The sequence below is a fragment of the Larus michahellis genome, chromosome 3, assembly GCF_964199755.1.
Source record: "Larus michahellis chromosome 3, bLarMic1.1, whole genome shotgun sequence".
In the NCBI taxonomy this organism is placed as follows: domain Eukaryota; kingdom Metazoa; phylum Chordata; class Aves; order Charadriiformes; family Laridae; genus Larus; species Larus michahellis.
Window position 1 is genome coordinate 81,499,177 of NC_133898.1, and position 14,155 is coordinate 81,513,331.

Genomic DNA, 14,155 nt, shown 5'->3' on the forward strand with positions numbered 1-14,155 from the left:
TGCGTTTGTACAAATGGTACTAGTAAAAGTACCCTGTAAGAGTACCGTGAGTACCCAAATAAGCCCAGCTCTGAATGGGGAATTATTTTCTTCCTTGCAACCACAGCTAAAAAGCTGTTTACAACTAAGTGCTGAGATGGTGTAATTTTCTTTTCTAGGAACTTGGAATAAGAATTCCTAGACCACTGGGACACGGACCAAGCAGATTCATCCCCGAGAAGGAGGTGTGGTACTGTTTTCAAGTACACAGTGAACTTTATGCTTTTAAGGAACAGCCTTTCAGTAGTAACCCACATTTGGTTTCAGGACAGCTGCTGAGCTGTGTAACATCTTCAGTCGTGATCACATTGAGTCCTGGTGAGACGCTGGCCACAGCTCTAGTGTACAGAAGCAGTGAGAGCCCTGGGGAGCTTTAGAATAGTTATGACCCCTCCTTCACTGCTGTCTAGCATGAGAGAAACCCAATACTGTTTTGTGTAAGAGCGTCTGTTTCCTTGTGAACATCCGGATGTAATTTCCTACTGGTCCACAAGGCACCTGCCCCCCTGCTCTGGGATTGCTTTTACTTGAGCTGCCTCTACCGTTCTGAATAATCTGAGAAGCTTCAAAGTGCTGTCTGTGGCTGAGCACTTCTCGTGCTTCTCTCCTGATCGTCTGGTAAGAGAACGTGGAGCAGAGGAGAGGTTAGGAATATGCCTGTGGTTTTCTAGGAATTGTGGAGCCTTAAGCTTCAATTTCTTTTTATTTCTCTCTCTTGTCAGCAAACTTTTTACTACTTTGCCTCTTTTTTCCTCAGTGAAAATAATTGTTCAATTACCTTGTTGTTATAAGAAACTGAGTTAGAGCAGTTTGGGGCATTCAAGAGAGTGAAGGTGAGACAGTTAAAAAGGAGAAGTCAGTGTTGCACAAGGGAAAGCGTAAAGGCAAAAATCTGCTTTTGCTGTTATAACCACTTGTGATCTTCTAAATGAGACGTATTAAAGGGATTTTATGTGCCTTGCCTTATGTGCACTGATTTAATGCCATTAATAGATTTATATTGTAATTCCTTTCACTGGGGCCTCTGGGGGCTGTGGTAATACATTTATTTACTATTTTATTGGTACTTCTTAGACAGTATCACTAATTGCTCTTTCTGTTCAATCAGACGATTCAAGTGGGAAACGAAGACGCCATGATGCACGCGCTGTTTGCAGAATCTTTTGCTACACTGGGCCGATTGGACAACGTTACCTTGGTGATGGTTTTCCACCCACAGTATCTTGAAAGCTTTCTGAAAACTCAGCACTATCTACTGCAAATGGATGGTCCGCTCCCGCTTCATTACCGACACTACATCGGGATAATGGTATGCTGGAACATGAAACGGCCACTTTGGCAACAGTCTCTGGTCTTGTTTAATAGCAGTTATTACCGTGTTTTGCAGTTTCTAGCTGAAGAGGCATTTCATCAGGAGCTAAGGGGAAAAACAGAGTAGGTTTGTTTGTGTCTGGTTTACAAATTGTTTCATAAGACCAGTACTTTATGTTCATAGTTTCGGTAGGACTGGGAGAAAGAGGGGGAAAAAATCTGTTATAAAAATAAGACAGTTGTTTATTTTTGGTTTCCTTAGTATCTCTGAAACTATTTTTCAAGAAAGCTTGTTTGTGTGTGTCCTGTTAAATACACCTCTCTCTGCCTCAATAGTCCCTTCATCTGTTTCTGAATCTCTAAATTCTAAGCAAGTTTTCTGACAGAAGTGGTTGATTTCATAATTTCCAATCTGCCAGTGCAAAAATTTTTGTCTGCTGAAGTTGAACCAAAGTTTTGGGCTGTGTCTTAATTTGGTGGGGAAAGTATTACGGTTTGAATAAATGATACTAGGTCTGTTCTTTGCTGAAAAGCTGCCCTTAGTCTCTCTTGCTGTATGCATTCTAAAACCTGCTTTTGTTTTAGCTGGTAAAGATTCACCTAGAGGCAGCCTTGCGTCTTCCCTGCTGGAGAGTACTATGCAGTAGGGATGACTTGCTTCAGGATGTACAATAAATCCTTACTTCTCCATGGATATTCTGTACTTCTGTACTTACTTCTCCACGGATATAGGCATGTTGCAGCTGTAGCCAGCATAGTTATAATGTCTATGAGTGAAGAATACTTATGTTGTGAGAACACTAGTCAAAACAGGCTGATGCCTTAATCTCAATATTTTATTTTTTTTTTACTTCAGCCTTTGATCACTGCAAGTCTTATTCTTGAATATTTTAAGGAAATGATGACTTACGGTATTTGTCATAAAGCTTGCTTACTGTATTTACTGTAATTGCTTTCTGTATCACAGTTGTGTTTTCCTTTCTAGGCTGCGGCACGACATCAGTGCTCTTACCTTGTTAACCTCCATGTGAATGACTTCCTTCACGTCGGCGGAGACCCTAAATGGTTGAATGGTCTGGAAAATGCACCTCAAAAACTGCAAAATTTAGGAGAACTGAACAAAATGTTGGCTCACCGACCCTGGCTTATCACCAAGGAACATATCGAGGTAAATCTTCCATGGAGTAATGTGACTGTACCCTTATTTTTCAGTAATGCAATCACAGATTCTTAGGGTTAAGAGCCAGACAGGGTGAAAGGTGTTCCGTGTTACTGACTTTCATCTCAGTGTTACATCACTGTGATACTGCATGATACAATATCACTTGTGCCCTTGTAAAACTAGTGTGATCATTGCTGGTCTTAAACAAATTTAATTTACAAGACTCTGACATTTCAGAGTTGTCATGTCAGAATTCTGTTGGTGCGATGAGGATGTGCTCAGATGTGCGCTTCCTTAAGTCGTGTGCTGTCAGTAGCCGGAACCCCCTCAGCATTTCTGAGATGCTGCCAGAGGTGAGGCTGAACACACCGATCACCACATTTGTCTCCATTGCTGCTGGTCTACGTGCTTAGTTTTCAGGCTGGGTTGGAGGGAGCAGGCTGGCAGAACAGCCCAGGGGAGCAGTGGTGGTACAAGCTGGCCAGGACTGCAGCACCAACAAGACACCAAACGGCTGCTTCTGCTGCCCCCTCCTCTGAGGGCTACCCGGATCAGCCAGCTTCGAGTTCATGCAGCCTGTGTGCAGCGATGGCAGCTCTCACGGCAGGGGCATGCCTGCCCTGGGCCTGGCCCTGGTTACTGGAGCAACTCCTCCCCCTCCTCCTCCTCTTCTTGTCTCTTTACCCTTATCAAGGAGGAAGTGGGTGCTGGGACTCTGTCGGCGCCGTCTGCCAGGTGGAGAGGCAGCGGCAGGTCTTGCTGGGAGGCAGGTCGCCGGGCTGTGGGCGAGGGTGCGCGTGCTCTGTACCAGAAGGCCCCGAACCTCCCACACTTTCCTGCCTGAAGGGGAAGTTGGGGTTTGAAATTTCTTGTCAAATACAGAGCATTCCACCCACAAGGGACAAGATGGAGGGAGCCCAGCCTTGATGCCAGGTTTTTACACAGCTGATCTGCAAGGAGTTGCCAGGGTTTTACTGAGACTGTAAAGACCAGTTGAAGAAACATGCGACTGTTGTGGTTGCATCTTCATCAGAGGTGTGAAATTTCAATGCGAGTTGGTCTGGCCTCAATACAAACTGTGTGGTGCAAAATAGAAACCCCAACTGCTTCAATAGTTGAGGGCCAGAGAGGTGAGAGAAGTCATCTCCTCCGTGGCTTAATGACGTGAGCCTGCGGCTGACAGGTCACCTGGTAACAGGACACTGAGCACACTAATGGCAGCAGAGAGTTAGGAAGCAATTGTGGGCGTCATAAAAATAATTTTATCTGGTAAAGAAATGTGTTGATAAACTGCATTAAGGTGGGATCATTTGAAGGACTTTTTAAAATTAACACTTTTGCCTTGCAATGTCTTTAAAGCAACTTCTGAAGACTGAAGAGAACAGCTGGTCCCTCGCGGAGCTGATCCATGCCGTCGTTCTCCTTACACACTACCACTCCCTTGCTTCCTTCACCTTCGGTTGTGGAATCAGCCCGGAGATCGACTGCGAAGGGGGTCACACCTTCAGGCCCCCTTCTGTCAGTAACTATTGCATATGCGATATCACAAATGGTTACCATGGGGTGGATGAAATTCACGCCAGCCCAACTGGAAGTATTCCAGTAAGTATCTGTCTGATCAAAGTCTCTTTCTATAGTAATAGTTTCTTTGTAAATTTAATACGTGGAGGATGCCCATCACTTTTCATGCAGTGAGAGCGGGCTTGATCAGCCTAATCTAGACGAGGGTTTCCTAGTTGAAAAGATACATTTAGGAGAAGCTGACATGGTGCTGGTAAATTGGGCGAAGTTACCGAAGGGAGAGACGAAGATACAGCCTCTCAGTTGTCTATTTTTTGGGTCTCTTGTCATTCATGCAGGCAAACTGAAACAACTCCTGGCCTCAGCATGATACATGTCCTGAGCAGCAGTGGCCAGGAATGGGTGCAGTGGAAGGCTGGCTTTTTCTTTGATTCCAGTCTTTGACTTTGTTCCCTTGAATGTTTTGCGATACATCACGCAACGGATCATTCACAGTTTTCTGACTCTGTTTCTAAAACAGTATTTCCTGCCTGCAGCACTTATGCTCACTGATCTGTACTTGCTTCCACTTAGTGAAAAGCCTGATGTGAATTAAGCATTGGTGTGACATTTAAATTTTGTCTGCTGGAGCTCGCTGGTTCTCTCAAGGAGCAAACCAACTGCAAAAGGCAGAGAGGGAAGGGGCAGAACAGTATAAATGGAAGATAACTTTTTGCTTTGTGACGATGGATTTTTGCAAGGCCAGATATTGAGTTAATAGTGTGTTGTGGTGTTAAAACAGCTCTTGTGAAATAAGATTCTCTTGCAGTAGCTTTCCTTTGAGGCTTCATTAAATCTCCATTTACACTCACTCTTCCTTTTTCCTTCAATGTGTTTCTTCTCTTTGAGCAGAGAAAGGGGAAAAAACCAGTTGGGTAGTAAATTGTGGTTACTTCCTCTATCAGAAATTCTGTTACAGCTCCTTGTTTTTCAGTTGTTAAACATTTAGATTAAGTAAGAGAAATTACTTTAATTTCAGTGTGAGAACCGCTTGTTCCAAAAAGCTGTGATACTTAAAATATGCAAAAATACCAGGGATCCAATTGAGAAAAGATGATGACTACATGTGAACTGTTGGGTCAGCACAGATTTCTTTCAAGAGCTGTTTTCCTCGAAAAATCAGTATTTAAAGATGTAAATGAAGGACATAGCTTGCATTTAATTTTTCCGGCTTGACAATTTCTGCCATCATCGTCAGTTCTTGTTACATGGAAATGAAATGTTTTTCTCTCCTCTTCAAGTCTACGGAGTCTGTCTGTGAAGTTGAAGCCCTTATGGAGAAAATGAAGCAGCTACAGGAGTGTAGAGATGAAGAGGAAGCCAGCCAAGAAGAGATGGCTACGCGTTTTGAAAGAGAGAAGAGAGAAAGCATGTTCGTCTGTTCTTCAGGTAGAACAGCTGGAGTGTGTATATATATATATATTTATTTAGACTTTTCCAAATCACTTAAGAAATACTTAACTACCGCAAAAGGGAAAAAAAGTGTTACTAGGTGTCTCAAAAACATTACCATTTCTTTGAAGGAATCAAAATTAGGGGTGACTTGTTTTCTTCCAGGAACACTTAAAAGCAACGTAGTGCCAAGATTCATGACTTCTCTTAAACACACCATAATACTCACTACGTTTAATAGAAATTTCCAACAGAAATGGAATATCTCTCTTGAGAGATTTAAGAGTTTCACAAGAGATTTAAGTATTTCACAAGATGTTGTAAAAAGGAGTCCTTAACGAACTTAGCTGTTTAAGTGTATGAAACATTACTTTTCAGATGACTGTGAGATAATACTTAACCTGTTACGAGCTGAGGGTTGTTGTGGGCTCTTCAACAGAGTTTCCTCTAAAATGAACTTGGCATGGACATCTTAGAGGTCTCTTTTTTAATAAGCTCTCTGTTCCCAAACCGATTTTCCTTTGACGTTTTTTACAGACTCCTTGAATTAGGAGCAAAGTGTCCCGTAGCCTTAGGGGATAGGCTGAAGACTGGTAGACAAAAGAAGGGAGAAAAAGATGTTTGTCCATAAGAAAGAATCTGAGTTTGTTTTTCATGGAGTTGCCTCTAAAAACCACAGTTGCAGTTACACTGAGCTGTACCAAAGAATTTTCATACATGTAGTCCAGTGAAACTGTGTGTTTATTTAAAAAGCACAGATACTCCCATTCTTCTGAGTTCTGCTAGTACACTTCCAATTTGTTTGTACTGAAATTGTGTGAAATTCTGTTTGAAATTAACAGAAGATGAAGAATCGGCACCAACAAGAGATGTGTCTCGTCACTTTGAGGATACCAGCTATGGTTACAAAGACTTCTCCAGACATGGGATGCACGTGCCCACGTTTCGCGTGCAGGTAACAAGGACGGGGGCTGCTGTCAGGAGCTTTAGTGCAAAATCGGTCCGTTGCGCCAGGTACCAAACGGGAAATTGCTGTGCTGGCACTTACTGCCCCATGGATGAGAAGGCTTAAAGCAAGCAAATGAACAGCCCTCCCCTGCCCCACCCCTCATTGTCTGCCCTGAGATAAATTACATTGAAGTGCTAGACCTTCACAAGTTCATTTCTAAAATGCTCCATTCTGCATTTTTACTTATTCTAAGGATTATTCCTGGGAAGACCATGGCTATTCCTTGGTTAATCGTCTCTACCCGGATGTGGGACAACTACTTGATGAAAAGTTTCATATCGCTTATAATCTGACTTACAACACAATGGCCATGCACAAAGATGTGGATACCTCAATGCTAAGACGAGCTATTTGGAACTATATTCACTGTATGTTTGGAATAAGGTCAGTTTTACTACTTTTGTTTTATACACATCAGACTTGTTATGTTAGCATTGGCCTTTTTTTTTTTTTTCTTTCTCAAATTGAAGCAAAGCATTGAGGAATGCGCACGTATTTTAAAACATAGTTTTATTTATGGGGAGGGGCCAGTAGTGGTATAAATTACACAAAAATTTATTTTGCCATAGGAAGTTAGAAGCAATGCAAGTAAAATACCTCGTTCTTGAAAATGAAAGTGTTTTTCTTTCCATTCCGAACAGATACGATGATTATGACTATGGTGAAATTAATCAGTTGTTGGACCGCAGCTTTAAAGTTTATATCAAGACTGTGGTTTGCACTCCTGAAAAGACCACAAAAAGAATGTATGATAGCTTCTGGAGGCAGTTTGAACACTCTGAGAAGGTAACAGTCTGCGTGCCTGCTGAGGGACGCAGCCGGTAGATCTGTTTGCCACACTAACAGCCGCAGCCACCCCGCTATCGGGCTTTAGCTGATGTTATGGGATTCTACTTGCGTTCAGTAAACTCATTAGGAGGTGTGGTACTTCCCAAAAGACATAATTTTTCTTTTCCAGCTGCACACTTGCTGGCTAACAGCTGGCACAGACTGCGCAAGCTCTGAACTGTATGGGGAGGTCAGAGGCGCAAATGGCGCAGCATCACTGTGACTGCAGCTTTCTCCTCCGCTGTCGGTTGGTGCTCCCTGTGTCCCAGGGAGGTGATGCGAGGTCCATCCCTTGCCTTGGACGCAGAGCCGCTCGCTTGCTGCCCAAGGGCTTTGCAGTCCTGACGTCATTTTTAGTGCAAATGGCCCCAAAGCTGCTACTTGGCATTAAAGCCTAAAGTCCTGCTGCTGGGTTACAGTCTGGATTGCACCTCCCAGTAATAATTCTTGCTGTTAACTCTTGCATGTCTGCTCCATCAAGTTCCCATCCTCCATTTTTTCTTTGGAAAAAGATTTCTAGGCACGACTTAAAATGCATGCTGATACGGTGCTGAAATGTAAATGTGCCTTAATCAGTGTTCATATCATCAGAGGCTCTATTTCTTGCGAAACTCCCTGTGAAAGTTTAGAGATACCCAGTTATAACAGGGGTACTATAACTGCAATGAATTAAGGTTGTTCAAGTGGAATCATAGAATGGTTCGGGTTGGAAGGGACCTTAAAGATCATCTAGTTCCAACCCCCCTGCCATGGGCAGGGACATTTTTTTTTTCGTTTTTCAGTTAGACTAAGGGTTAGAGACAAGTTTTTCAAGCACACAAATCCTTTAAAGCCCAAAACTTTGCATCTCCATAGCCATGAAAATCCCAGGATCATACATGTACCTGTCACTGAATGCAGTCACCATCCGTCCTCATGGAAATCATGCGAATGGAACCAAACACAGACGTTACATGCCAGAACAAACTGAGAGCCAACCTGCTGTCAGTGAGAGAATGCTTTTCACCCCCTCGCCCCCACGGTCTCTGATCTCATCCTCAAAGGGACACTGAGATGAGCTGGGGGAAAAAACTCTTACCTCCTGTAGCTGCTGAACACTTCTATCTCAGCAGAGACGGGAGTTTTATGGCATGTTACAATTTCTCATGTGCTTCCCCTGAGCTAACTGCTCCATGTTGTCCAGGTGATAATTACCTGTGTGTTGCTTTCTCTGTCCCACAGGGACAAACGACCTTATGGCCTCTTCCTTTGCTAACAGCCCCCTCTGCTCCACGGGTACCAGCCACCCTTTTGCCTTTAACTAATCGATTCACTTTATTAATCTCAATTTGAACAATTAATTATTTTCAGGCTATGCATAGTCTGCTGCTGAAGAAGGGCTTATGTGCTTGAAAGCTGGTCCACTTTTTTTCCAGCTAAAGCAGTCGATCTCCTACAGGATGACTACCTTTTCCTCTGAAGGTAGCCAGAGGCCCTGCTTTGGCATACCTGTGACCCGCTGCGGCCCCGTGCTGCAGTGCTGCGTACAGCGCTTGCTCAGATAGAAGCAGGTAGCCGAAACACAAAGCGCCTCCCCCACAAACACTAATATGAAACCCACAGCCCCACAGCCTTCCTTTTGCTGGGGTGCGTTATTGTGAGCACGCCAATAAAGCTTAACTTCTTTCCTTTCCCAAAGGTCCATGTAAATTTGCTTCTGGTAGAAGCTCGGATGCAAGCCGAACTACTTTATGCTCTGAGAGCTATTACTCGCTATATGACCTGATGTCTCCGGCTGCCTGTCGACGTTGGAATGTTCTGCAGCTGCAGCGTGGCAGAGGAAGATACGAAGCCTCAGGACCAACGGTAGCTAAAAGTTAAGATGCCCATTGTGCCATAACTCCTTTAGTTTCAGCTATTATTTCCGTGTTTGGAATATCACTGCCGCCACTCGGCAGTGAACGCTTGGCAGTTGAAAAGACAGGGTCGTGCAGAAGTGCTGCCTGCTCATGGTATTTTGGCTTTAGACAGCACGGGACACTCTATGAACTTGTGGCAATATAGCAAATGATAGATATATAGATCTTGTGTTAAGGCAAATACTACGGGAGTTGGAGCGTGACAAGAAGTGGGACTTGATGACATTTGCTTTCCCTCTGAGAATAATTTTAGAAAATCTTGATGCTGCTATTTGTGCTGGTGGAGTGAACAGACACAGGCTGTTCCAGTTAAGCTAAAAGTGAAAGTGAGCACTGCTATTGTCTGAGCCTTTATTGTGTGTGGTTTCAAAAAAAGCCTTGTTATTTAGATTTCTTTTTTTTCTTTAATCAGAACTAAACCTCTTCTGTCCACACTGATAATTTGAAAGATAGCAGTCAATTTTCTCAAATAGTTTAGCCTTAAAATGCTACAGGACATTTGTTCAGCATTATTTGGTGAGCTCCAAAGTGCAATGGTCTTCCTATGGAAAGAAGAGGACTTGAGTCCTCAGAGCTTTTGAGAGATCCGACTCCGTCAAGTGTCGAGTAGCTTCTTGTCCTGTTTTTTCAAGGATGAACCGATACCTGTTCCAGGAGCTAGGACAAGGTGTGGGAATGTTGTTCTAGACTGCCAAACAGTCCTACTGTATTACATGCCCAACGCTGGTCTTACTGATTTTTTGCAGTTGCTTAAATAACTAGGCTAAAAACCATCTATTTTTAGTAAATCAGAACGTGATTAAAATGCTGACGTTTAATATACAGTGGTTTTGGAGAACACATGAATACTTTTGTATGAGTGTGAATTGCTTTTTAAATTTGTCAGTATTATTGGTATTTTTTAAATAAAGGTAACAACTTTTTCTCTTGCTGTTTTTTGTCTGGTTTAACTTTACGCTTCTGTTCTTACTGGTTTACTTACTGGTTCAAAGACAGTTTCAGAATGTTTGAGACAGAAACTGAGCAAACACATGTAAAATGACAAACCGTGACTTTTTTGCAACCGAGTCTAAAGTGATGGGGGAACACAAAGTTTAAAAAATAGATTTAGGTTTTCACTAAAACAATAGTAGGAACAGCTCTCATATACTCCTGATTTTCATCCTTCCCATAGTCCTCCATCCTTTCCTCAGTGTACTCTGTTGTACAGGGTCTTCTCTTTCCTCACAGGTAACGGGGGTGACATGATTGGAGATTCCAAATGTATGTTTATATAATCAATGACTAGGTCTAAATGTTATTTTGAGAGTTAAACTGGTCTTAAAATCCTCTGGTACTGAACTTAGTTCCACATGAGGCTGCTGATTTTCAAAGGCTAGTGCCAAGAGGATGTCTGGCATCAGCAGGAGAGCCAGGTCCGGGCACTTGGCCTGAGGAATTGTATGGTGAGAGGCACCGGGAGGGGGATTTGCTACAAGGGAATGACAAACTCTTTTGGCCACACTGCTCCAGCCACCTGTAACGGGGGGGGGGGGGGTGCGGGTGTGGTGTTACAGTGCGCTCAAACGTAGGACCTCCTACCTGCTTATAGGAAGGTCGGAGCCTTGTTTGTAAAGCAGGAAAGAAATGGATTTTTCCCAAGCTCACAGGTAGATTTAAATGAAGATTTCTGTCCCGGGCCTGCTTCTCAGGCAGCTCAGACGGGTTTCTCTTACTAGAGAACATTCTGAGAACAGTTTTAAGCTTACAGTCCAAGAAGGTAAACTATCTAAAAAGAGCTAGGGGAGAAAGATTAATAAACTGTCAAAAATTGTGACTAACAGGAAGCATCTGGTGTTTCCTCTTAACTAAAAATACAGGATTTTTAATGTTCCAAAAAACAGAGCAAAACTTTCCTGTTTAAGGGCATATCGTAAAGCTAAACTATGCCTAAGGACACAGAAGAAGCGTCTTTCCAGTCTGTAAGTGGAGTTTCTGCAGCACCTGAGTCTCCTGACGCTTTTTGGGAGGTCAAAGGTAGATATGAGATTTTCCGAGAAGCCTAAACTGGCCAGTTCCATCCCGTGCTCTCCAGCCACGTGCAGGTACCTGCAGGCACCCTCCCTCTCCCTTTTCAGGCAGCAAACACTGCAGAGTGAGCGAGTGTCTGTCTGTCAGTGGCTTAACACAGTCACATTTTCAAACAGAACGCTTGGCACAACACACGGACAGTCCTGACTACACACAAAGCTACTTACCTTGGAGAAAAAGCCCGAAAAGGTTTGGGGATTTTCCATGAAAAATGCCGAGGTGTTTGTGGTCCTTAGTAGAAAAGAACAAGGAAGGCTGTTAAGCACAGTGGCAACCAAAGAAGTTGGTGGGGCCAGCCTCTAAAAATAAGACAACGGTTAAGTCACCAGATACTGCATGAAAGTGGCGATGGCTGCACAGAGCAGCAGCTGTGCACGATGCAGGGCACAAGGGACAAGCCACCGCACGGCCTCGGTCACCGGCGGGTGGGCACTGCCCTCCTCTGCTGCGGGCACGGGTAGCACTGGCCGCTCACCCCACAGACCGTGTGGGCAGGGGATCCTGTCCAAAAGGCCTGGCAATGCATGGAAGGAGACTGACTGCGCCAGCACGAGTGAAGGGAACTAAACAGCTGGCTGCTGCCTGGGCCCAGGTGGGACACTATTAAAAAAGAAAAAAAAAAAAAAACAAAACAGGATTTTCTTTTGAGAGTCTGCTTGGAGAAGTGTGGCAGAGCCATCTGCCCTGCCAGCGGCAATTAACAGCCCTCCCCAGCAGCCCCGGCCTTGCCAGCTTCTTTGTAGGTTCAGTTCAAAACTCTGTGCGCATGCGCGCGCACACATTTGACACCCCCCCCCCAAAAAAAAAGAGCAGCGTGACAGAGGCCAAGGACTTGGTCACTAAACAGTTACAGGCTCCTGAAACGAGAAGAGAGCTTCTGCATTGGAGTTTGTAGCAAAGACACCCAAATGGTAGATGAAGCCACAAGAACACATGAGAAATTCAGCACCGGGGGCTTGTTCCTGTGACCTACAAGTTTTGTTCAGTGAAAGACGTGGGCCCGTGCAGCTCCACGGGAGCCTCTGCTGCCCTCACCGCTCTACCCAGCGCCTCTGAACGCGCCTCTTCCCGAGGTTGGTGAAGGCAAACGCCGAGCACGAGGCCAGAGCTCACACACAGCGGCTGCCCCAGCTTTGGGCTCCACTACGGGATACCCAAATTTCCCCTGTGCTGCAGGAGACCTGAGGTAGCACTTCAGGCCCCTATTTACAGTTTGATCAGTAATGACTGACATCATCAACTCGCATTTTCTTTGAACAGATCTTCATTGCCTACCGATCCACCTTGACTCGGGCAAAACCTCAGTTGCAGGCTGCCCCTGACAGATGCTCCGCGCTTGTCAGTTCTGATCAGACCTGCTGACAGGACTTGGCCACGAGGCCTTTTCCACTGCATCCCCCCCCACCCCACGTTACACAGCCTGCTCTTCGCCTGCCTTTGGCCTCCGTGCGAGCGCCAAGAACAAACGCCTCCAGCTCCCTCCCCACAGGCGAGTACTTACCCGTCGCCCTTTCTTTAATGCCCCCAGAAAGCAAATCCATTCTTCTTTCCAAGAAACAAACAAGGCACTGAAGCCATTTATCTTCCTCTCAACTTCAGCTCAAATTAAAATAGCAAAAGAAGGAATGATAATTGAGATCTTTTGGAGCTCAGCAGAGCTGCTGTCGGAGCCAAACCGCACTGAACTGCTGAGCAGTTCTCTCCTGCGGATTGCAGCGATGGAGGCTGCCCGAGCGCTCCCCAAGCGATTCACGGTGGGGCTGAGTCCTGCTGGTCACAAGAAACACCCGAGCTGCTGGGACAACAGGAACGTTGCAAATTTCATTACCTTCACTGAAGTTTCCTCCTCACCACTTCCAAAACCTGGACTACGAAATCCCCCCTCCCCTGCTCCATCAACAGTAAAGAAGTCCCCAGAAATGTAGAAGCGGGAACCTACACCAGGAAAAAAGCTTCCCTGCCCTTCTACTTACTGCTCTGCTTCCCAGCCTCCTCACTTCATCTCCTCACCTGGAAGCAGAGGTCTGGGCACTGCCAAAGGTATCGGCGGTGCCACTGAGGGAGCTCTGAAATGCTGCCTCAGAAAAACAAATTCCTCCGGCCTCTCTGCAGGGATTCCCAGGCTGGAGACTTGCTCTCCTGGCACTCAGAGCGCAGTGAGAAGCGGCTGACCCTCAGGATCGGAGCCAGGAGCTGGGCAGCCCCTGCACAGTGGTTTATTCTTAGTAATCTGAGGTCAGAAAAGAGCGAAATGGGTCAGGTCTGTAAAGCTTTCTGTAGTCAGTGGGGCTCTTAATGCTTGAGGCCAGCGATGCACCTGCTGAGCTAATCCATGGGCTACAAGCCGGGACTTCTACGCACTAAAAGGATGAAAACAGAGCAATAAACAAGGCAGCAGCAGTCAGAAGGTACGTGAAGGATGTAGAGCCTTTTTTTTGCCCCATGGATGGAGACATGAGCCCAGGGCAGACGGCTGGCCAAGACGATCTGAGAAGTACAGGCACACAGGCAGCTCCTGGGAATGTGGGAACAACTGAAAGGAGACGACACCAACCCAGCTAAAATCTTCCCTTACAGCAGGGATACGGGTGTTTTGCCTTGAGATGTGAAGTGCCAATTCAGAAAAGCCTCTTACCTGCAGAGCTGGAATTAGAGCCCACGAGGGCCAAGGGAGGAGCTGGGATACCCCGGCCACACAGCGTCGGGTAAAGAAAGAGGGATCTCCAATGGGAAAGGGAGCCACTTTCCCCAGACCACTGACAGCATTTTTGGTACCACAGAGCTCCAGGTACTCAGTGGCAATTTACCTTTTAAAAATTAAAAGTTCAGCAAATACTTTTGTTTCATTTTCCCAGCCAAGGAACTATGCGATTAATAGACAAATCA

General features: G+C 45.1%; 1 protein-coding gene across 10 annotated transcripts in view; it reads left to right on the forward strand.

The window, feature by feature from the left end:
* SESN1 (sestrin 1) overlaps window positions 1-10,130 on the forward strand; it is an 81,298-nt gene extending 71,168 nt beyond the window's left edge. For 9 of the 10 annotated variants that reach the window (XM_074580981.1, XM_074580980.1, XM_074580984.1 and 6 more), the window contains 9 exons: window positions 159-224; window positions 1,148-1,348; window positions 2,336-2,518; window positions 3,872-4,114; window positions 5,314-5,461; window positions 6,307-6,419; window positions 6,667-6,857; window positions 7,115-7,259; window positions 8,980-10,130. In XM_074580981.1, coding sequence (XP_074437082.1) covers window positions 159-224; window positions 1,148-1,348; window positions 2,336-2,518; window positions 3,872-4,114; window positions 5,314-5,461; window positions 6,307-6,419; window positions 6,667-6,857; window positions 7,115-7,259; window positions 8,980-9,066 — 1,377 coding nt within the window. In that variant the 3' untranslated portion in view covers window positions 9,067-10,130. Of the gene's footprint in view, window positions 1-158; window positions 225-334; window positions 658-1,147; window positions 1,349-2,335; window positions 2,519-3,871; window positions 4,115-5,313; window positions 5,462-6,306; window positions 6,420-6,666; window positions 6,858-7,114; window positions 7,260-8,979 lie in introns of those variants that run through there. The other variant, XM_074580989.1, reaches the window with a different exon arrangement.
* The last annotated feature ends 4,025 nt before the right edge of the window (window positions 10,131-14,155 follow it).